Source organism: Gavialis gangeticus, unplaced genomic scaffold, assembly GCF_001723915.1.
Source record: "Gavialis gangeticus isolate Ggan-Ray unplaced genomic scaffold, GavGan_comp1, whole genome shotgun sequence".
In the NCBI taxonomy this organism is placed as follows: Eukaryota; Metazoa; Chordata; order Crocodylia; family Gavialidae; genus Gavialis; species Gavialis gangeticus.
This window is the reverse complement of record NW_017729024.1, coordinates 2234323-2257324: the sequence shown is the minus strand read 5'-3', so window position 1 is coordinate 2257324 and position 23002 is coordinate 2234323. Positions and strand designations below refer to the sequence as shown.

Here is a 23002-nt window from a genome sequence, read left to right as displayed (position 1 = left end):
GGTCACAAGCTGGCAGAGGGAAGGTTTAAGTTGGACATCAGGAGGTGCTACTTCACGGTCAGGGCGGCTAGAGTCTGGAACCAGCTTCCAAGTGAGGTGGTGCAGGCTCCCACCCTGGGGGGTTTTAAGAGGAGGTTGGATGACCACCTTACTGGGGTCATTTGACCCCAGTGCTCTTCCTGCCATGGCAGGGAGTCAGACTAGATGATCTGCTCAGGTCCCTTCCGACCCTAGAAACTATGAAACTACAGCCCGTGCAGGGCTGTCCTGAGGAGGCACAGGCAGCCCCAGGTGGGCTGCAAGTGGCTGCAGTGTGGGGTGCTGGCCACAGGGCAGGCAAGGGGTTGCTTTCCCCACCCCGCAATCAGCACCAGCTTGTAACCTGCCCCTGCTGCCAGCCTGGGCCCCACACCAGCTCCTGGCTGGCACAGCGGCAGCAGCTGTGGACCCCCTCCTTGCCATGCTGGCCAGTGTTTGCCACCACTGCGTCCTGGGCTGCCCAGTGCATAAGCTCCGGGCAGACAGCAGCAGCAAACACTGCCTGGCATGGCAAGCGGGGGGGCTGCAGCTGCTCCCGCTGTGTGCAGCCCTGATGGGCAAGCCCAGAGCTGGCACAGGGCCCAGGCTGGCAGCAGGGGCGGGTTACAAGCTGGTGCTGAGCACAGAAGCGGGGAAAAGCAACCCCTTGCCTGCCCCATGGCCTGCGCCCCATGCTGCAGCTGCTCGCAGCCCACCTGGGGCTGCCTGTACCTGTGCCTGTGCCTGTGCCTGCTCAGGACAGCCCCATGCGGGTTGCGAGTGGTGGCAGCAGGGAGTGCCGGCCATGGGGCAGGTGAGGGGTGCTTTTCCCTGGGCTCCTTCCCTGCCCCAACTTTTACCTGAGGTTTCAGTGCCAGAGTCATCGCATGGTCCCTGCTGGGGCTTCTGGCTGGGGGGCAAGGCTGGGCAGGCCGTGCTCTTGTAGGAGCCCACTGGGCTTCCCCTGGGTCCTACTGCCCCTGGTTTCTGTCATTTTTGACAGAAACCAAAGACAGGTAAATATTTATTTTCTAAACATTTTAGGGGCCCTGCAGGCCAATAGGATAGCCTTGTGGGCCGAATCTGACCCGCAGGCCATATTTTGCCCACCCCTGGTGTAGAATTATACCTTTCTTGGTGTGTGCATGCTGTTACAGGTAGGTTTGGGGCAGAGCAGAGCTAGGCATGTTTGGTCACACTCCCTGAGCTGACCACTTTTACTTTCACTGATGGCTTTTGCTAAGGACCTACTGTTCAGGATCCTTGCTTCTGCTGCAGCTTAGTTAGTCTATAGCCCACGAGGCCACCCTGGGCTTGTAAGAAATACAAAAAAACAAACAAAGTTCAACAAATAAACTGCTACTTAGAGAGCTAAGTGACTTATTGCTGGCTTCACTTCTCTGGCTTTCTGGGCCTTCTCTGGAGTTCACTCCCCCATTGCCTCTTATCTTTTAGAGGTTTTGAACAAAGCCTTGCTCACAGCCCATCCTGACACTGCTTGACCTTGCTGACCCCAAACTCAGAGCAGTCGCATTCTGTGCTGTGCTGCAACTGCCCAGAGGCTAATTCCAATGTCTTTTATTGCCCCACCCTTACTGGTTCACATGGGGCCACTCCTCTTCATTTCCCACACCTTGGTGAGCTTCCTTGCTGGGAGGCTTGCCATGTTCCCAGACCTGGATCCTCAGCCTCTAGTGAGTCCCTCCAGGTCTGGGGTGGGTGTGGGGTATGTTTCCAGGGTGTGGGGCTGTTTGGGCTCCTCCACACGCATAGTAACAGAGCCGGGCCCTGTTACAGTGTTTTGGATAATTACTAGTTTTGTGGAGTTAAGTATTGTAGTCCTTTTTTTGTATTTAGTTGTTCATGGCTTTCCATTTTGCGTATGGATCATAGGATCTATAAAATGGGTTTTGGTGTAAGAGTAATTTGGTGAGAATTCAATAAAAGAGTAGTAGTTGTTGAAGCAGCAGTAAAATCAGTTAACAAGTGTAGATGTTTTGTCCAGATAATGAAAACGTCATCTATGTAATGCAGGTATAGTGCAGGTTCAGTGGTACAGATTTCTAAAATCCTCTCTTCTAAGTGGATTATGAAGAAATTGGGATATTGCAGGGCCATCTTAGTGCCCAGAGCTGTGCCCATGATTTGGAGGAAATGTTGGTTGAAAGTAAGATTTGTGGGTGAGCATAAAATGGATGAATTGTGCAGTAGGTTGTGATTTGTAAATCTGAGTATAGTCCATGTCCAAGTAATTTAGGCAAGCGTGATGTTAGTATATTGGGTAGTTTATATACCAGTTTTGTATACTAGTATATATTCTAGTATACTAAGTATATTGCATGTGCTGAAGGATGTTGGTATATAGGGTGGTGACATCCATGATTGAAAAGCATGGCCTTAAGGAAGTTGTTAATGTTCCAGTTATTGCTGAGAAAGTTTGTTGTCTTGTAGAAAGTTGCTCTTTGAGTATGTAGTAGGTTGAGGTGGTTTCTATGAATCCTGATAGTTTTTCAGGGATGGAACCTCAGTTGATTAAGATGGGGGTGCCAGGATTTCCTTGTTTCCTTATCTTGGGGAGCATGTAAAGTATTCCTGGAGTGGGGAATTAGTTTGTGATTCCCTTGAGGTTAGTGGAGAAAGGTTTTGATGATATCTTTTAAGTTCAAAGTTATTACTGGTATGGGGTCATTCTGGAGTTCCTTACACCATGTTTTCTCACATACCACATAACCCAAGCACCATGTATTAGGGAAGGCAGAAGGAAGAAAAAAAGATTTTTCCAGAGTTATAACTGCATAGAACAAGGACAGAGCCTAGCCTTCAGCTCTCTCACGTTCCCTTTCCTGCTTAACCAAATACTGAAGCCCTAGCTGCTGCTGAAAACTAGTCTTCATAGAGTAGATCTGTGACTTTGAAAGGAGCAAAAAAGTCTGCAAAGCTGAGAAATAGGAGGAGAGAGACCAGAAATAGCAAACAGCAAAATTGTCAGAAGAAAGCTTGTCTTGATTAGTGGAACTTCAGTACTATTAAAAAGGAGAGATGATTGTTAACACCTGTGGAGTAAACAACAATGAGCCATTAAGTCAATTGATTGCCTCAGCTGCCTGAATAGAAATGCCACTCCAGACAGTTGGTTTTGGAGCAGGAATCAAAGCAGGGTACTTCTTTTCTGGGCAGAAAAGTCAGCTTAAGACATGCAGGGCTGATTTTCTGGGAAAAAGGTATGTGAGATACGCAAGAAAATATGGCAGTAGCATAAGAGAGTTGTCTGTTAGCCTTGCTGATGTAGTCCTCACAATTGAAAATGACTGTGGTTCCTCCTGGTTTGATCACTATTTCATTATGATCTTAGGAATTTCTCTGCAGGATTTTGTTGAGGATTTCACTATAAACATTCTTTCTAAAATGTGTGTGTGTGTATGTATGTGTATATGTGTGTATATATGTGTATATACCCATATGCATGGGTTGTTTTGATGGAGTGTGTGTGTCTGCATAGAAGCTTGTTCTTCACATAATGAAATCAAGGAACTATGGGAACAGAGAGAACTTTAGCGTAATGTATAACTAAAACAAATAATTTTCACGTGGTAACTTTAAAAAATAGTGAAGTTGCAAAGACTGTAAAAAGAGGTGGATTAGTGAGGCAAACATTTCAATAAATGTTTAAGTATAGGAGGTTTTAGTTAAGCCTGGGTTATGGGTTTAAAATTTCAATTAATGTACCCTATATATATTTTAGTTCATGAAATGGAAGTTGAAGAAAGGAAGAAAGGATGTAAGGCAAGTGAAATAAATATGCTGTATCAGAAAATAATCTCACAATGAAAATAATTTTCCTGATCCTGCAAAGCATCGTGTCTTGGGAGTTTACAGCATAAGCCAATGTTGACAGATGGTAGGAGTGATTTTAAAATAGTAAAAGGAAATGTGTAGGCGAAGGGAAGGAAGAGGGAAAAATTAAAGAGCAGATCTATATAAAGTGCAGTTATGCTCAGAAAAGTGACTGAACAGTGGCATGTTGGGATCCTGCCTTTATTGCTGCTTCAGTGCTTTCCAGATTCACTTTGGTATTTTACAAGTAAAAACATTTATTTTCTGTCAGCCATGCAAAGACAAGTGGGGATCTGAAAAGTCATCTGGATACTCTCTGACTCTGACACTGCCAACTATAAAAATAGCCTGCGTTTGGAACTTAGTTAACAGTGCTGTTAATGGTATGTGAGCTAGGAAAGAGTCCAGTTCACTGTCACAGAGCTAAATTAGTTCTACAGGACAAACAAGATTAAAAAGTACTAAAAACACTGTTTTTTCATTGAAGGAAATAGATAAGACTGGAAACAAAAAGCAGATAAAACGGCACTATTTTTATATGGTATTTTTCTGACACAAGCTCCACTTAAAATAATGTACAAGTACTAATGCTTGAAGGTCTGGGGAGTAAATCAAACTGATTGCATTCCAAGCAAATAAGACCTTTACAATGCCCCACCTTCAGCCTTCTTGTATTTAAAGCTTGTTTGCGCTAGTCTAAATAGTAAGATCCACAAATGGGTTTTTTTAGTTGAGCTGGTACCCTAATTTAGCCTGTGTCCAGTGTTTATCAATAGAAAGAGAAATCAAAGGTTCCATCCCGGGAAATGTACAGCCAGCTTCTGCAGTCATCTTAAGGATATATTATGCCACATAACAATAACCAGGAGGAGCCCGTGGAAATGTTCACATAAGCAGCAAAAATATTCCCACTAGCATAAAGGTGGCAGAGATTCACTGCTTCCTGAGCCATCTGCCTGCTCCCTATTCCCCAACATAAACAGAAAATGAGAAAAGGACATAGCTGAGCAGACTTCTGCTAGGGCTACTCCTAAATTGGCATAAGCTGGGATGCCCTGTGCTATCTTAACCTCAACCAGGGCAGTGTGGCCCTGACTCCAGCAACCACAAATGCTTCCATGCAGTGTTCTTCCCAACACTCTTCTCAGGGTTGGCAAATCAAAGCCTTGTATAATATACCTTTTAATTCCTTTACAACAGGTTATTCAGTGTTCTTGTGGTTCCTTTGAATTGGCATAGTTCAGGCTATGGCCAGGGGCTACATTTGTACTTAGAAATTTGTCCTTTTAGTGCTGCAGAAATCAAGCATACCACTTGATCAAGTGATTTGTTGTGGAGAAAAATGGCAGCTCTACAATGAAATGCACTTTCCAGCAGCAGCTTGTTGGCAGATTGACAATTTCCAGTGCCGTGTGTATTACGTGTACAGCAGTCTGTAGCTCCACAGGGCATGGCTGGATCCTCCAGCCTCCCTGGAGGCTTTGTTCCTCATGCCTACCTCCACTGGCTTCAGGAAATATGTCTGTCACACCAAACTATTGCCCCAGGGAGGCAGAGCCAGGCTGACAGGTTGCCACATGGGCTTCCTGCACAGCCCTTCTTTCTTCGTGAACAGGATAAAATTGTTCTTGCTCAAAGAACATGGTAGGAATCCACCTTCTAGATACCTTCTGCCATGCAAAAAGTGCATGCCCTATCTATTCCCATCACATCAGCATCCCCAGCCTTATTTACAAGCCAAAGAAGGGACAGAGCAGGAACTCATGGGTGGTTGAGCTTGCATCTGGGTACTTCAAAGAAGCCAGCTCTCAGTTTTTGCAAGTGGTAAATAAATAATATGGTTTGGGTGAAAGAGACTTCAGCACTTCTCCTGAAGTGAAGGGAGTGTCAGAGCCCTACAGGAGCTGCAGCCAAGAGATCTGTGTGTGCTTAGTTGACTGACTGACTGACTGCTCTAATATGCAATGGCTATTACTGGGGTGAAGGGGAGACTCTACAGCCCCCTTTCTCCCCTCCCCCAAAGTGGAAGGAGCATCAAGACCCTCCCCACACTGCCAACTTCTTGAGGATTGACGTGGTGGGTGAATCACAGTGCTAGCACTGATAGCCATGGATCATCACAGATAGCCAAGAACATCTCCCACACTGCTTCTCCCATTGTGGATTTGCCTATGCCAAATTGGTTGGTGAATGGGAGACCACATGACCCAGGTCTCAGTCATGTCTATGTGGCCAAATATGGCACTGTACACCATCCCAGACAGGAGCTGAGCAAGCTCTTTGAAGGAGCGGTGGCAGGCCTTGGCTCTGCCAATAGGAGTACAGCATTTACAGGACCTGCTGGTATATGTTCTGCAGCTGTCTGGATGTCCAGGCACTTGAATAGATGTACACACATTTCACACTGTATTTTTGTGGTACTACAATGTTTTTTGGAAATTTTTACTGCTTCAAATATATGCCTGGACCTACCCTCAAACTTGTACACTTCTTAAGGATATGTCATAGGGCTGCAGTAATTTCAAAAGAAAGGGAGAAAATAAGAATACCAACTCCAGCTTCTTAACTTGTACGCTTTAGCCCATGGTCTTTGGTTCATATGATGTCTGCAGGGACTGTAAGCCTCTTCATGCAGTGCTTTATCTGGATCTAAGCAAAAGCTGCTTGAATCAAACTTATGTGTGGGGCTGTACTTATATTCTTAGGTCTCTTAAGAAGTTACTAGTAAAGACTTTGGTTGGTCAGACTTCTTCACAATTCTATTTTAGAGAACTTGTTCTCTAAATGAAGTAGAAAAATGTTTCCAGAGGCATATGACTAAATCAGGGGTGGGCAGTCATTTTAGCTGGAGGGCTGCTTAATGAGTTTTGGGGACTTGTTGAAGGCCACATTCCTCTTTCGTCTCTCTTGCTCTTTTTCTTTGTCGCTCGCTCGTTCTTTGCTCGCTCTTGCTCGCTCCTCTTTGCTCATGCTCTCACTCTCTCTTTCTCCTTCCACAGCATGGCCAAAACTGTAGTTTGCCAGGATCCCCAGTGGTTAGCTGTGAACCCAGGCAGGAGCTGCTGACATGGATACTGATGCTCACCAGACATAGCAGTAGCTTGTGCCTGGGTCCTCAGCTGAGTGTCTGGGCTCTTGGTGATCTGTAGCTTCAGCTGAGTTCTGGAGGGAAATGGAGGGAGTGAGAAGGCAGAGAAGAAAAACAAAGAGAGACACTGCTGCCTGTCCCACAAGGAAGCAGCTCTTGCCTGGGTCCACAGCTGATGCTATTGACAGGTTCCAGGTCAGGGCTCTGGGCAGGAACTTCTACTCTGTCAGGAGGGCAGTAGGTCAACTGTGGATGCAACTGGCAGGTTCTGCTTCTGAGCTCCTGAACCTGCTTGCAGCATCCACATCTGATGCTGCCACCTGCCCACTGCAGTGGAACCCCTGCCCCTATTAGGCTGCAGAAAACTAATTAATCTTGCAGCAGGGTAGTACTTTTAAATATAACTTCTACCCTGCAGCACTACACGTGTAGATGCTGATACAGCTGGCTAGGGCATGAGGGTGCTTCACTGTGGGGGCTGCCTGCCAGCTAGCCCCACACTGGAGCACCCTTGTACCCCAGCCAGCCCCTCCTACAGTATGTTGAGCTGGGCAGATGCAGCCCCAGGCTGGCAGGCTGCCCCTTGGGGTCCCCTATCAGCCGGGGCTGCTCTAACCCAGCTCAACATGCTGAGGTCTTGCGTGCACATTCAAACAGCGTGCCCAGGAGCAATAAACTTTGGCTCAATAAGTGCTGGAGTTTATTGCTTTGCAGTAATTGCATGAGTAGGCATGCCCAGTAAGAGCTAAGCAATGGTAGTTATGGCACTGCCCTATGCAGGGATGATGCAAAGATACAGTAGGAGTAGTGTGGTGATAGTGTCTCAGGCAGACACCGTCCCTCTCTCTCTTTCTCACTGCTATAGGTGCACAGGAAGAACATGCTATACTATCCTTTGGGTTAATGGAGATTGCTGCCCTTGTTGCACTGGCCCAGCCCTGCTTTGTTGGTAATGGCCCCATCTACTGTATCTTACAATATATAGGTTGACATAGTGTATAAGTCAACCCCATATTTCTGTACAAAAAAGGTAGGATTTTTGTAGATCCATTATATAAGTCAGTCCTGCCTCAGTGTGCAAGCTGCTGGAAACCCATGCAGGCTTGTGGGAGAGGCAGCATACTGGTGGGCTCCCAGGAAGTTACGGAGGCTTCACAGCAGGAAGGATTGGATGCCTCACCACTTATGCCTTCAGCAGGCTTCTGCAGCCCACAGAGCATCTGGGGCTGTCTGGGAAGATGCTAGCATACCCCATGGGCAGCGCAGGGAGTCGGGCAAAGCCGACCCCTTCCCAGGTGATGGCAGACATCCTGCTAGCCGCAGGAGCCTGCTTTAAAGCAGAAGCGGTGAGGGGCCTGATCGTTCCTGTTGCAGACCCTCCCCACATACCCTGGGACCAGAGGGGCAAGCTGCCAGTGGGCCAAGCATCCCCTGAGCTGCAGGGGGGCCCAGTCCTTCCCGCTGCAGTAGTGCCACCCAGGGCTAGCCAGCCTGACTGCCAGCAGACCATGTGCTGCCTGAGCTCCCAGGGGGGTCCAAGGCAGCACTGCTCACAGGGGATGGTGTAGAAGTTGAGACTGAATTTTAAGAGTTACATATTTGGCTTCAAAACTTGACTTTGTGCACCGTGAAATACGGTACTTCTCTTCACACTTCTGTGATATGTTTTATAGAAGGAATAGGAGTAAATATTTCCTGTTCTCTCCAGAAAAACTGAGCCAGGGGCCTTCTGCTATGAAAGAGAACAGACTACTTGCATCCATTCCCTTACTGTGCATTAGGCTTAACTTTGCTTTGGCTTATGCTTTACAGTTGGCTCCATAAGAATTAATCTTTGTGAATCAAACAGCTCCAGAAAGTTCATAGATTCATAGATGTTAGAGCTGGAAGGGACCTCACAAGATCAAAGTTGCTGCTTAGGATTCTTCATTTGCAACTTATACCAAACTGGCCAGTATTAAATAATTTATATAAATGAGGCAGCTCTTAGAAGTGCTCTTATATAGTGATCGCAGGTTTCCCAGTAACAGAGAGGAATTTACAAGACAACAGACCCTCCTTGTATGACCCAAGAGACGCTTGGGTCCAACAGATGCTCCTAATGTATGTATAGTCTATATTTGAAAATGAAATTATAGGTGAACCGAGTGTTATGTTGCATAAGTTGTATCATTTATCTCAGAGTAAAGTAGAGCTGTCAGCTTTTTAAAAACAAATTAAACTGTTTAATATTTCCTTACAGGCAAACAGTAGAACGTGTGACATTACAGAACCAACTCCAGCAGCTTCTAGAGGCCCAGAGAACAGAGAGCATATCACTACCAACATCCCCAAGGTAATAGGAGTGGAATTTTGCAATAGTTTAAGCTGGAATCTTTACATGGTATAACTGTTATCAGGACAGGCCATGGACTATGTAATGATCTAATCATTCACACATTGGAAATGGTGTAAAGCATCATCTGTCAGAAATGAATACATTTCTTTTTACTATTTATTTGAAGTTTGCATCTTTTAAACGGACGGATTAAAATGATATGTAAATATTGGACATTCTGGGTGCATTTACATGTGCACTTAATGAGAAGCAATAAACTGCGGTGCTTATTGCTCTAGAGTTTATTGCTTCTAGGTGTGCCATTTTAATGCGCTCCCAGGATCGCAGCACGTTGAGCCGAGTTGGAGAATTCCTGGCTGACAGGGGGTCCAGGGGTTAATTTACCAGCTCAGGGCTGCTCCCTTCGCCCTGCTCAGTGTTCTGTGGGGGGGCCAGCTGGGACATGAGGGTGCTTCAGTATTATTACTCTGTAATATACATATTCCCGGATCAACATTTATCAAGGTATAGTGTTTAGCTCATTAATAGTAATTAATGGTTAGTGATTAATAGTACATACATTTAGTACCTTATTAGAGCTATAAAGTAATTGGGATAACCGTTGGTAGATAAATGTGAATTTCATTTCTCTTTACACTGGTTCAAACTGAACTTAATTTTGTCCCATTACCCTCATCCATGGGTAAAGGCAGGGTCTCTCAGTTTGTACTGAAAAAAAAGCAAAATATTCTGGCCGATGTCCTGGGCAATGAAAGGTTCTCTGTAACATAAGTCCTTGACAAAAAAATACTTTATATTGGTATTTCTTCACTTCCTAGCACTTGGGTGGGGGGCTGATTAATTTGTTATCCTAATGGTAGTAAAATAAATTAGCATATAATTATTTGCACCCTTTCAGTATTCTAAATCTAAAAGGATTTTTTGTATGAACAGCTCTCGGTTTTTAATATTAAATATTACTCTGTTTGCTTTTAATACTGGGTTAGGTCTAACATTTGTAAGATTCACCTCTGTGTAGAAACCCAGTACAAAGCTGTATTTTTCTAACGTGGATCAAAATAGTTAGCAAAAGCGCAGGTTTTTTATCTTTTTCAAAAAATGGATAAGTCCCATAACTTCAAGAAAGCTTTTTTTCTTCAAATTTTTATCCAAAACTCTTGTTTTTAAATAGCTATTCAGAATTTTATCTTAAAGAATTTTGAGGGGTTTTCCCCTAAAAGCTAGAAACTTAAGGCATCAAATCCTAGTTTAGAATGGAAATAGTGTTACATCTGTAGTTATGTAGTTGTTCCATTAGCTCTATAATAATGGCTTCCACATGAGCAAAGATCAAAATAAATAGGAATATGCTGAGACAGACTTACACAGTAGAAATGGTAGTGTTGGATTTGATATCTGCATAAACTTGACTGTGGTATTGAAAATCTCTCTCTCTCTTTTTTTTTTTTTTTTGTGTTCAAGTTCACCATCATCTCCTGCTTCTGGCAAACCCCAGTGGAAACCATCTGATTCAGATGACTTGTCTGTATCGAAAAGTAAATTGAACACCCAAGACGGGATTCAGATTCTTGGCAGCGTGGGAACTGCCAACCGCACTCGGTCCAAGATGAAAGATGAGGATTCAGATAAAATCCTGCGCCAGTTGTTGGGGAAGGAAATCTCTGAGAATGTCTGTATGCAGGAAAAGCTGTCATTGGAATTTCAGGATGCTCACGCTTCCTCCAAGAACATAAAGAAAATTCTGCCAGAGAAAAGGGAGCTGAAGTTAGCCAGACTGAGGCAGCTTATGCAGAGATCCCTGAGTGAGTCTGATACAGACTCAAATAATTCTGAGGACCAGAAGAACATTCCTGTGAAAAGAACTGACAAACCAAGGCCGCAACCCATTGTGGAAAGTGTTGAAAGCGCAGAGAGCTTGCACCTGATGATTAAGAAACACACTACAGCAGCAGGGCGCCGGTTTCCCTTTGGCATTAGAGCTTCCAAGTCCGTGGATGGCCATAGTCCATCTCCTACTTCAGAAAGCAGTGATCCAGATAATGAGTCTCAGTATCAGTCTGGTACCATATCTCAGAGCCAGGTTTCTGGAGATACCTGTCAGTCCAACTCTGACAGTGCCACTGTTCAGAAGGTTGCTACAAGTCCTAAGAGCGCCCTCAAGTCCCCTTCTTCAAAGCGCAGAACCTCCCAAAATTTAAAACTGAGAGTAACCTTTGAGGAGCCTGTGGCACAGGTGGAGCAAACAGAGATTGAACTGAATGAGGAAAAGGATAAAGACCGAGGCAAATCAGTCCAAAGGGCTCCACTCAACACCGAAGCTGGGGAGCAGTTGAAAAGGCCATTTGGAACATTTAGATCCATAATGGAGACTCTGAGTGGCAACCAAAACAACAACAACAACAACTGTCAAACAGCAAATCTGGTCAAAACCTCATCAACATTGCCATTTACCTCATTAGGAAGAAAGGCTGCAGAAAGCAAAGGGAATCCGACCACTCCTATTAAAGGAAAAAATAAGACAGTGAGTGCTTTGAGGGGTGTGGGAGTGGTGGGGAGAAACCAGGGAATCTTCCCTCCCCCCCTGCCCCTTTCTGTATAATGAACAATATTGTTTCTAGTTAAGATGACAACCTCTTCTTCCCTCCCCTATACAGCGCTCACACAAGCACACACACGTACTCAATCACTCATGCCCTCATGCACAATACTCTGTGCTGGTCTGGTAAAAAACTGCAGAATGCAGATCATATTTCACTTTCGCTATTAAGGGCATTTTAGGTGGAGAAGGAATTGAGGAGGGTAAAATGTACCCCATGCATAAAGTTGCATCCTGTAAGTCCTCCACTGCCTTTAGTGATGCACTGGCTCTGTGCCAAGCCTTCTGCACAGGGGTAAATTTTGCCCAAGAGGATCTTTTATCAATATTATGAATGCCAGCTCATAGAATGAGAACATAAATTTAAAATCCTTTGGATTTCTAAGGAGTAAATAAATTCAGGCCAGCCCTGGACTAAAGACATGACTGCCAGGATTGAGTGAGTGGCAGAAAATAAATCAGGAAAAAATAAGATCAGCATCACCTGCTGGCTGCATTGCTCTTCCGTGCATTGCTTTGGGCTCTAGTACTGTCCCATGCATTGCATAAGGCCTTTCTTAAACCCTTCTCAGCTTCAGGTTTCTTCCTCTTATATATCCTGCTCTCCAAGAAGAGCACCTGACTGATACCTATCATCTGAGAGTATTCATGGCAGAGTGGGCTGTACTCTGATCATTGCGCACATCCTTGAGACGCAACTAAATGTATTTTCTGTAAGACATAGGGAAAAGATGGCTGCTTCTGCTCAAGTGAACTCCCATGTTTGAAAAAGGGATAAGAACCCCACCCCCCAAAAGAAATGTCTTCCTTGAAGTAGAGAGAACATGAAAGGGATGCACCAAGGCAAAGAATGTGAGTGCAGTGTGTGTGTATGGGAAGGATTGTGTCTAAAGGGGTGGAGAACTGAAAATATGAGGGGTGTCATGGCTAATAATCTGAGTGTGAGGGATAAGTGACGTGTGAGAAGGAAGGATTAATAGGATGACCAGAAAAAGATGAAGTTGAAAGTAAGAAAAAAAACTAATATAAAACATAAAGGGGGGCTAGGATGAAGGGAGAAAAGAGGGAGGAATTATCTACCATATAAAAATATCATTCAGAACAAACAAGACAAGGTGGGAGGAAAAAGTACATTCAGATATTAAAAAAGGGGAAGAGTGGAAAGAGCATCTTGTGGGTGACATTACATTTGACTTCAGTATCTATAGAGCATGTCATGCCAAAATATTAAATGAAAGTATACAAAAAGGACCAAAGAGGGGACCACACAATAAAGTTTGCTTAGAACTGTTCAGCAGGAGTAAGGGATGCAAATCTGAGCCTTAGGCTGCCTTACATTTTGTTTAGTTGAGCTGCCATTTAAACACAGAATTAATTTTAACACCATAAAACCCAACCCTTTCAAAAAGGATGGATTCTAATATTTCACTGAGATAAGAGGATCAAAAATGTTCTGACAGAGCATGAGCTCATAAATGATTTGCCTTGCTCACTAAGTAAGATTAAGCCATTTGAAAAGAAATTTTGACCCTATTAGTCATTGAATGCAGCACGACACTTAGGACCACATTCTTTTCCATCCATTAAGCATTTGCACAGACTTAGGTGCAAGTCATTTAGAACTGATCTGCTTCTGTAACACATCATGCTCATACCCTTAAGACTGAGTCATAAAAAAGCAGCGAGGAAGAGAAGGACCAAGACACCTTCTGCACTGACTAGGCCCTCAAGCAGGGTGAAATAGACGTGCACTTAGGCCCCTAAAGTCACTTATTTGCCTACCAGGTGGAATAGGATCTGGCCTCTGGTCTACAAAATGCTTGCCGAATGTGAAGGTGCTTTGTTTACATGTTGTCTTTGTTAAATATGAAATTCACTTGGAAATATTGGATTTCACAACTATTCAAGAGATGCACAACACAGGCAGTGAACTTTCTTTACCTTGACTAAGTAGTAGGCTACATATGGTTTCAAAAATAACTTTTTTTTAAAGTTTTCCTTGTTAAAAATACCCTACTGAAGTCTTTTGATTGCATGTTTCCTTTTAATAGGCCAGTATATATTATGCATGTGATAAGCTCTTTGCATGTTTTCAACTGATTTATGCATTGTACTTCCCTAGGGGCATTACTCCAGTTACACCAATCTTTCTTCTAGCACATTGATTGAAGAACACCTCTATAACTATGCTTGGTATGTGCTGATGCAAAATGAAATGTTTGGCTTTGCTGTTGTTTGTTTTTTCCTAATTGCACGTGCTTGTTAAATCATTCACACCTGAGATTAAATGATGAATGTGGCATGGGGTTTTGGGGGAGGAGGGAATGCACGGGGCTGATGCTTCATTTCCTAGAAATACAAAAACTTGTGCTCAATTTTTTTGCTAATGTCACAGGCGAACTAGCTGAGAGATTTCAGTGCTGAGCATGCATTAAAAGTAGTCATGCTCATAAATCCACCATGCAGTTTAGCTCAGCTTGGCATAGACCTTAGTCTCCATTGAATGAAAATCAAGTACCAGATGAGAATGGAAATTAAATTTCCTCTCATGAGAAGGGCAGATCAACCCTCAGTCATATTTTGAACATAAAGTACAGTGTTCTCCTCACCCTGCCTCAGACTTAAGAAGAAATTAAATTTGTTAAAACAAAGTCTTATGATTTTGACCATGAGTCTAAGCATTCTTATTTAAGTATACTCTGTTAGGATTGTCAGGCAGACAGAGACCAGTCCCTCAGGATCCATAAACATACCTAAGAAAAAGCAGCGTTGGATAAGATATATGCTTGTTTTAAAAGAAAATATTCTATAAATGGCCCCGTCATTTTTGATCAACTGCAAGCAACTTTGTGAGTAGTTTTTCGGTTTCATCAGGATTTAAAGTCCTTTATTGAACATGAACATAACCAGCATGATTCCTTTAAGGTATTGACTGAACATTTGAAAAGTTTAAAATATCTTTTTTTAGTACATCAGGAGTGTACATTATTTTAAAACATCACTTTCTAAAAAGTATTGAGCTTGTATCGAGATTTGCTTATAACCTGGGTACTTCTGACTTATGAGAAACTTCATTTAAATAGCTCAAACTAGGATCTGCTTCTGATCTCATATCACTGTCAATGAAATCAGAATCCAGGCATTCACAACACTTTGTATACAGTTTTCCCCTCTTTACTTTCAACCTGTTCTAATGTAAGAAATGTATTAAGTATGAAACTATGTCTCATAGAATCGGTTGACATTTTCCAGCCAAACATCCAAGATTCCTGGACTTTTGAGAGTTATGAGGCCCTTAATGTTGTTCCTGAGCTAGAACCATCTTTTAAGATTGCCAGCTCACAACCTCGCTGCATTAAAATTGGCCTCCCGTGAGAAGTTCCTGGCAGCACAGGCTTTCTGCTGGAGCAGTAACTGATGCTCCAGTCCTGGCTGCCATCAGTAGAGGCCTCTACTGGGAGACTGAGCTGCAGACTTTGGACTGCAGCGTTTAGCCATCCCAGTAAAGACTTTTCTCTGCTTACTGTGCTGCACAGATAAAATTTTCTCCCTTATTTGTGCTGCTTTGTCCCCAGAGGAGATGGAGAATGAAGAAGCCAGTGTTGGAGCAGTTTGTTCCCATGCCCAGCTCTGTATAGAGGGAAGAGAATCAAAGGAGGAATGGCATGGGAGAGGAGGGAAAAATTATCCCAAGGCCATGTGTGTCTCACCCAATCTCCTGCCTACAGGGAACCAAGCCTGACCTGACTGCGCTGCTGTAGAACTGGCTATAGGAACATCCAGGGAGAGGAAAGGAGTTGAGCAGGGGTCCATGCCACCTAGTGTGAATTGAAGGGAAAAGTTCTCAGCAGCCATGGAAAAAGGGAGGCAAGAGGTAGTGCCTGCTGTCAGGGTGAAGCTGCAGAGATCAGAGTACAGAGGAGGGATGTGTGGCTCATGCTTTGGGAAGCATTCCTCTACTATCCAGGAGTAAAAACAGTGGACCCCTTTATTGATGTGAACATGTCTTATTCCTTACAGGATGAAGGAATTTCCTGAACCAAATTCTAAAACAGGGGAGATTCTTCCAAAAGTCAGAAATCAAAAAAGTAGGCCAGAAAGTAGTATGTTTTTAAGGGTTTTTCAGTTTTTTACGATAACCTTGTGATACATTTTAGTTTAATGATTTTTTAACGTTCAAAGTGAGTAAGTATGTGCCTGTTGTTTCTCTACCACATCAAAGCACATGGCCTGTGAGGATCAGTGGGCCAGCAGAAGAATCATCATTTTTCATCTTCCCAGTCATTAGGAAGAGTATGACTTTTTACCCTGGAAGGGTTTGGAAGACTGTAATTCTGGTTGAGGCATTACACAGCTGCTCCCGAAGAGAGAAACCTTTCTGAAAAAGGGAGTAGTAATCTCTGCAGTTATAACCCTATGCAGGTCTTTAGATCCATTGCTTATTTTTCTTGACAGAGTACTAGACTTTGTACCCTTGCTTTGTATGTGGGAATTTATTAGCATGTGGTAAATAATTATTTGAGATCAGTCTCATTCCCATTCAGCCCTGGCTACAGTGTGTCTTCATTTTCGTTTTCTTTTTTCACTTATATTTTATGTTTTGGGGGGTATAGTTTTGTTTGCTTGATTTATTGATGTGTTTAAAAAACTCAGTTATGTCAGGGGCTCTGTTGGCTATTTACTTTTCCAAATTGGCCATAATTTGATAGCCAAGACATTTATTAAAATTTCCAGTGGCTTTTTAAAATGAGATTCACTATAGTTCTCTGAATAGCCTAAATTAAATTCCAGTTGTAGAGAATGACTTTTTCTTTTTTAAAAGGACTGGTTAGTTTTTGATTATTACAAATCCAAACAAATGTTAGCAATTATTTGTACCCTAGATGCCAATGAGTTGCTTAGTTTTCACAGTTTAAGTCATTTGAGATCCGTAGTAGATTAAATTGAGAACTGATGCATCTTATCAGTAAAAGGCTCTTTAGGGTTACCATATTTCCAGTATCAAAAAAGAGGACATCTGTGGGGGGGAGGAGAGCAGTATTATGCCCGTTGCCTGCCTCTGCCCCTCCCTCCTAAGCCCCTGCTCCCCTAGCCCTGCCAGTGCCCCTCACTCCTGATCCTCAGCCCCCAGCCCTGCTGGTGCTCCTTGCTCCTGACCCACAGTACCCTGCCCGCCCACCCACCCCTCCTGCCCTGCTGCCCATGCAGCTCTTGCACATGCTTGTGTGCATGCATGCACACATACATATATACACACGCTCTGTCTCTTACCTGGGAGCAGCTTGCCAGGGGCCACATGCAGAGCACAGGACCCCTGACAGCTAATCACCTTGCCCGTCGCTCCCAGCCCCAAGCAGCCAAGTTGCTAGTGTCCAGGAAAGCAGAAACAGCAAAAAACCTAGACATTTGCTCACATTTTAAGAACCTGCTTGGACACAAGGACAGGGGGCCAAAAAAGAGGACATGTCCAGGAAAACCCAGACATATGATAACGCCACTCGTATTAGCCTGTGGCAGTTAGCATCTTAATGTACTAGTGCAGCAAGGAAATCCACCACTGTGGGGTCCCTGGTAGTTAATGGTATGTGCTTCTAAATTGCCAAGTGCCTATTAAACAGTAACTTTCAGCAATGTAAGTTCTTGGGTTCAGTAGATGACAAGTCTGGAAGTAAGAATACAAAACTGGTCTGAAGATCACTTATGCCAAGTCAGCAAAGGGAATGGTGCCTTCTGTGCAAAGGGAATGGTATGTACTGATCTCACGGTACAAACAGTAGCCAGTCTCAGCTTGCAACCAAGAGACGCAAACTAGAAACCCGAGTGAATTTTTTATCCCTCAGGCTGGCAGGAACTGGGAACTGTAAAAGCATAAATAAATAAATAAAAAACACTAAAGTTCCCTCTAATACCAGCACGGTGAGTTGCAAATTACAATGGCCAAGTCTACACTGTATCATGCAGTGCCATGCAGAGATACCTGAAGTAACTCTATATAAACTGGCTTAGGTAGCTGAAGCAGGTTTGCATATCACTCCAAAGAGCAAATAAGCCCTTCTCAGAGGTATCTAGCCCCCTTGTACTGTTTTCAGAACCCAAACTAACTCATTCAGAGCTGTGATATGTTTGACATTGTTGATAGGTATGTTTAAGCCCAAAAAAGAGAGGTAGCTAAATACAATTCCTTGGTCCGGGCTTTCATAGTTGTACATTATGAACCAGCCATTCTGGGACCTACAGAAACTGAATCCCTTGTACAGATCACGGAGCAGTTGCAGAGCTGCAACATGGAAGCTGTTTGAGCCCCATGTCTGAAGGAAATAGATTTCAGTTCTGTGTGGCCCACACATCGGGAAGGGTGATAGGGTCCACCCAGCATAATTCAGTGATGTAAAAAAATAGTGGTGAGTTACACCAAAATCTCTATTTAAAACCATTAAAAAATATTACAAATCAAACACTGCAGACAGCTGAAGTCAGCAATGCCTGGTAAATACAAGAGCAGCAGAATAATTGGCAGGAGAGAACTTTTCACTGGTTTTCCTTTTTAAACCCCCTTTTTCTCTTTGTTCATCCTTCACTGTAAGTGTGGGCATGAGGAATAACTGGTCATCAGTACCAAGCAGGGTTTTAGAACAAGAAGACTTAGTCCAGACATTCAAAAAGCCTGAGGTGGAATTGATCTAAGTTGCTTGGTTTTCTGTAAGCGGTGTAGTTCAGATCGGTAGCAAACAGAATGCACATTTGCCCTTCAGTGGCAGGGTCAGGTTCCACCATTTTTAAACCAGTCTGTGCGTGCCAAACTTCTGTTATGGGTATAGACTGGTTTCTGATTGCATATATCGTTAAAAGTATAACGTCTGTACTTAGCTAAAGATTTCTGACTGCATTGTTCCCACATTGTTCTCCTGTAAACTACCTGTGGCAATGAAACCAGCCATGAGGAGTGTGTGGCTAATGCAGCCCTGTGCTCAGTGCACATTCAGCCCTCTGTGCCCATTGAAGCATGGGATAAATTAAAGGACCCAGCAAACCTGCACTGTCTTGGAGAAAGATCAGGGCTGTGAAAATATGAGCTTGAAGCCACCTTTTCAGAGGCACACCCTTGACCTGTGCTTTGTGAAGTTTAACCTCATCCCAGGATCTGGCCTATGTGCTGATTGTATCGCAGGAGTCTTCCTGCTAGGAAAGAAACAAAAGGAGGAGCTTTAGGAGTGCATGCAAGTCATTTGGAAAATGGGAGTTGGATTTCTAACCCCTTTCAGAATTTTTGAAAATCCAACCCAAGACTTTTTCACTGAAGGGCTTCATTGATGAGAATCAGAACAGGTTTGGGTTCACATTTTACAGCAAAGTCAAATAAAAGGCACTGGAATATTCTGAGCTGAATTGTTTTTGTTATGTAATAATTTGCATGGGTTTTTTTTATAAGGGTTTTTGTTGGGGGTGGGCTTCTGTTTAGTTTTGCTGCTTTAATTGAAAGGGTAACATTTTGGGAAAATAAATAGTATGCACCTTTCAAAACCAGTTACATGGGATATTAAGGATATTAAGACACACATTATACAGAAGGGGTCCTTACTAGTGTTTCAGATAAAAACCTTTATACAATAAAACTAAAAAAATTGTTAACAGTTGCAGTCTACAAATAAGATCCAGTGCTTGCCTAAATAAGCTCACGGTATAATTATTGTTTTGTCATGGTGTAATATTTTCTGAAACACTTTGTGATTTAAGTAGGAGTCCAATTCCCATTGTCTTTCGCTGGGACTTGGGAATTGTTTAACATTATATGAATTTTCATTAAAGATTTTATTCGTGCCCCAATCTACACAGAGGTTTACGAAGGCCCCATTTGTGCAATGAGGGTTATGTGTCTGCGCACACAAATCTGTTTGCAAGAGAAGCAAAAGGAAGTCAGTTGGACTACAAATAGCATTAAGCTGAGAGTCAGTAAAACATGTTTAGAGACTCCAAAAGAACGATTCATTACAATTCAAAACTTTAAATCTGTATATAACAAGATAAATGAGCACTAATCAATATATTTCAAGTTAATGGTATGACCCTGAATAATTTTCTTCTTTTCTTCTCAGGCATAACAACATCAACAGGAAAAGGCAGAAATCTTACAACCAAAAAAGAATTGAAGAGCCAGAGTTACAGGAGCTCTTTCTTTAAATTATATCTCATGGTGTCTCACTGTCTCCCTTCAAGCGTGATTTGAAATGCCTGAACTATATCCTTTTAAAACACTAATACGAGACACAACTCTCACCAGCAAAACAACAGACTGTTAGGATGCCTTAATTTGTAGCAGCAAGACCATATACAAACCCTTTTTTATGATATTGTGTTATGATATTGAACTTGTTTGCAATGTCCAGTGTTTAAAGGCATGAGTGAGTAAAGTAATGGTTTGGAAATTATAATAACACAGGCAACCTCTAGAACATTCATCTGGCCCCTGAGCACATTTTGTACTTCATCTATTGCATGGATAAACTGTAATATGACTATATTTCCCTTTCTTCATGACATACTGTAAAAATTTCAGTCAGGACTCTGCCTGATTGGCTCCTGGATGAGACCAAGGCAGTAGCATTGTTTTTGGGTTTTTTTGGTCAAGTATGTTTTGTCTGTTGTTTCTGTTTTTTGTATAAAGGAAATAAAAACAGTGTTCATAGCAATATACCATGTGTATGTGCCCAGGCACTTCTGAGATGCGCTCTTGTCACCTTCCAACTTCCCACTTTTATAGTGTTCAAACACCTAGACTTAATGCAATTAGGAAAAGTCAAATAATGTCCAAAATCGGTATAACATTTTTAATGGATTTTTCTTGTTTTCAAAGAAAATTCAGAGATTAGAAATGTGGAAATAAATGTGAGAATTAACATGTATCATTCTTTATTATTTGGCAAGTACTAGCAATGGGCTGTATGCTGTACAAGCATTAGACATAGTCTCTGGCCTGAAGCCCCTGCACTCTGTTAGGCCCGGTTTCAAATATTTTCAAAATCAAGTATCTTCCTTTAAATTCAACATGAGCTAGCTCAGACTTTGAAAGCCAGCACAAGTAACATAAGACACTCTGAGCAATTCAGAGAAGCACAGGTCAGGGCTATATTGTTAATGTCATCTCAATTTTTGCTTTTTAAACAGTGTTGCGTTAAAGAAGGCTATTAGTGGCTTTTTACGGGTTAGTGTTTTAGAGCTTCATGGAAGAAGTCAGTCATTAAGTCTTCATTAAGTTCACTTTTAGGTTTCTTATACATCATCCAAACATTACATTAGGCAGTCCTTAAACTTTGCAGTCCTAAAGGAGACTGGCCAACAATGGTTAAATTAATCATTTTTCTCTCCTTTTCATCATTTCTTATCAGCTGTGCCACCTTGGCTTGGTGGAAAGATTTTAATACCTAACATTGGGTTTCCACAGGGTTAAAAAAAATACAAGAAGCATTACTTGATAGCAGACTTTCCAGTGACATTCTTTCCCCAAAACAGATTAGCTGCAACACTGGAATTATACAAGTTAATTTTGTAGTTATTATATGATGGGTGATATAAAGTGAGAGGCCAGGATGTAGTTTGATGGAATAAAATGCAGTCACTTTGGGTCACTTTTCATCATGTTGTGTTTTAATATTGCAACTGTCATTGACTTCCAAGGAGATGTGTTGTTCAATGCCCTGTGCTTGCTTGCAGGCTTTATACAACAATGCCTTCAAGTAACATACCAATGATGAGAGATTAGAAAAATAACAAATGGAAATAGAGAAGCAAGTACTGTTAGAAATGAAATTCTGAATTTCTGTCAACGTCCTCAGTCCTTATCTTTCCTTTGGCAATGCTTTAATTTTCAAATACAAGTAATAAGCTTTGCACTCCAGCTGACCTGAGCTGTGGCTTTTAGAAAAACAGCAAAACTTACAAAATATCTGACAGCTAGGAATAGTGATACCTCAAATGGGGCCTCCAGTCTTCCATGTGTGCATGAGAAATGGAAATCAAAGTGTGAAGAAGTACATGTGCTCCAGTCACCAGAGTGTTGAAAGATGACTTCAGAATAAGAGGTGAGGATCCTATGTCTAATATATGAATTTCTGGAGGCAAATTGAAGATTTGTGTTTTTAAGAATATGAGCTGTATGGACAACAGTCTTATGGACATGACAGAGTATACAAACATAACTTGGTTTATGAAGGGCAGACAGACAGTTAATTCAGATAAAATCAAACTTGCAGCATGTTAAAAATGTTCTCCCCTCAACAATGGCTCCTCCGTAACTGCACGCTTAAAGATGACAGGTCTGACATTCTAGAGGAAGAAAGACTCGCCTAAGAATGTGACGGACCGAGATTTGAAAGACAGCTTGATTCCTTTGGGGCGCTGAATCAGCAAGGAGATTAACATGTGTGCAGCTCTCTTCACTGATTTGATGTGTGTGAAGCACTCTGTAGCTGTCTATAATATCTTTGCCACAGCAGGGGACAAGGTAAACCTTGATGAAAAGATTTGCAACAACCTAAGGTGTAAATATTGTCAAGGACTGGAAGAAAGGAATTGCCTCTTCTGGACATGAGGGCTTATGAGGACACCTGCTGTTGGTTAGCTTCCAATGTCAAATGAGTGTAATTGTGTTCCATATCTAAGAGGGAAGAATTGAAGCACATGGTAAATCAAATTACCCAAGCACTGACAGAATAGGATACCAAAAGATACTTAAAATGTATTGTAAAAGATCCCATGTATAGTTCTGGCTAGGAATAATGCCAAAAGTTCCTAGATAACAGGAGAATAAAAGAGTATGAAAGTGCTGGATGTGACTGACATCCATATGCACATTTGGTACGCATTACCCAGGTTACTGAATGCATCCGTTTTTCGGCATCAGCCCAATTTTCACCTGCAGAAAGTTATGGGTGGCAAATTAATCCAACAGAGAAGTTTGACTGCCATCAACATAAAAAAAGAGCTCCTGGCCTTCTACATCACACACGAGCTCTACAATTCTCAAGTCATCTTTGTCTTCCTGCCTGGCAGCCAGGTTGAAAAAGGAGGGAACAGTCACCTTACCTTATTATTATCTTGTATCAACTATAGGACCAAAGGAGAAGGTAAATGA

The 23002-nt window shown here is 42.5% G+C and overlaps 1 protein-coding gene across 3 annotated transcripts in view; it reads left to right on the top strand.

The window, feature by feature from the left end:
* The window catches only part of SNCAIP (synuclein alpha interacting protein), an 85030-nt gene extending 63713 nt beyond the window's left edge, over window positions 1-21317 (top strand). For all 3 annotated transcript variants that reach the window (XM_019516823.1, XM_019516824.1, XM_019516825.1), the window contains 4 exons: window positions 9183-9275; window positions 10740-11799; window positions 13997-14067; window positions 19968-21317. In XM_019516823.1, coding sequence (XP_019372368.1) covers window positions 9183-9275; window positions 10740-11799; window positions 13997-14067; window positions 19968-20052 — 1309 coding nt within the window. In that variant the 3' untranslated portion in view covers window positions 20053-21317. The remainder of the gene's footprint in view (window positions 1-9182; window positions 9276-10739; window positions 11800-13996; window positions 14068-19967) is intronic.
* The last annotated feature ends 1685 nt before the right edge of the window (window positions 21318-23002 follow it).